Source organism: Chiloscyllium plagiosum, chromosome 21 (assembly GCF_004010195.1).
Source record: "Chiloscyllium plagiosum isolate BGI_BamShark_2017 chromosome 21, ASM401019v2, whole genome shotgun sequence".
Classification (NCBI taxonomy): Eukaryota; Metazoa; Chordata; class Chondrichthyes; order Orectolobiformes; family Hemiscylliidae; genus Chiloscyllium; species Chiloscyllium plagiosum.
The window spans coordinates 50357064-50357413 of record NC_057730.1 but is presented as its reverse complement, the minus strand read 5'-3'; the positions used below and the strand labels follow the sequence as shown (position 1 = coordinate 50357413).

Sequence of the window (350 nt, the reverse complement as noted above, 5' to 3'; positions counted from 1 at the left end):
ACTCATACCCCTGGGGGGGGCAGGTAAATGGACCCCCCCTCATACCCCTGGGGGGGGCGGGTAAATGGACCCCCTCCCCTCAGTACCTCCCGCCTGCGTGGTGCGGGTGGTCTGTGCCCACGGCGGGGTCTCTCTCCCCCCTCACTCACCAGGACCGCTCTCTCCGCCTCACTCGCCACCGCCGCCATCCCCGTCACTGAAGGGTGAGCACCGGAGCCGCCACCCGCCTCTCCATCCAAACAAAACCACCGCCCCCGGCTCCTTCCGGCGGTGCCCGCCTCGGATCAGTTCCCCCGGCTCCTTCCGGCGGTGCCCGCCTCGGCTCGGTTCCCCCGGCTCCTTCCGGCGGT

General features: G+C 71.1%; 1 protein-coding gene across 4 annotated transcripts in view; it reads right to left on the bottom strand.

The window, feature by feature from the left end:
* rogdi (rogdi atypical leucine zipper) overlaps positions 1-350 on the bottom strand; it is a 32960-nt gene extending 32610 nt beyond the window's left edge. Inside the window, exon 1 of one of the 4 annotated variants that reach the window (XM_043712037.1) lies at positions 150-350. In XM_043712037.1, the coding sequence (XP_043567972.1) occupies positions 150-188 (39 nt within the window). In that variant the 5' untranslated portion in view covers positions 189-350. The remainder of the gene's footprint in view (positions 1-149) is intronic. The other 3 variants (XM_043712036.1, XM_043712035.1, XM_043712033.1) reach the window with 3 other exon arrangements.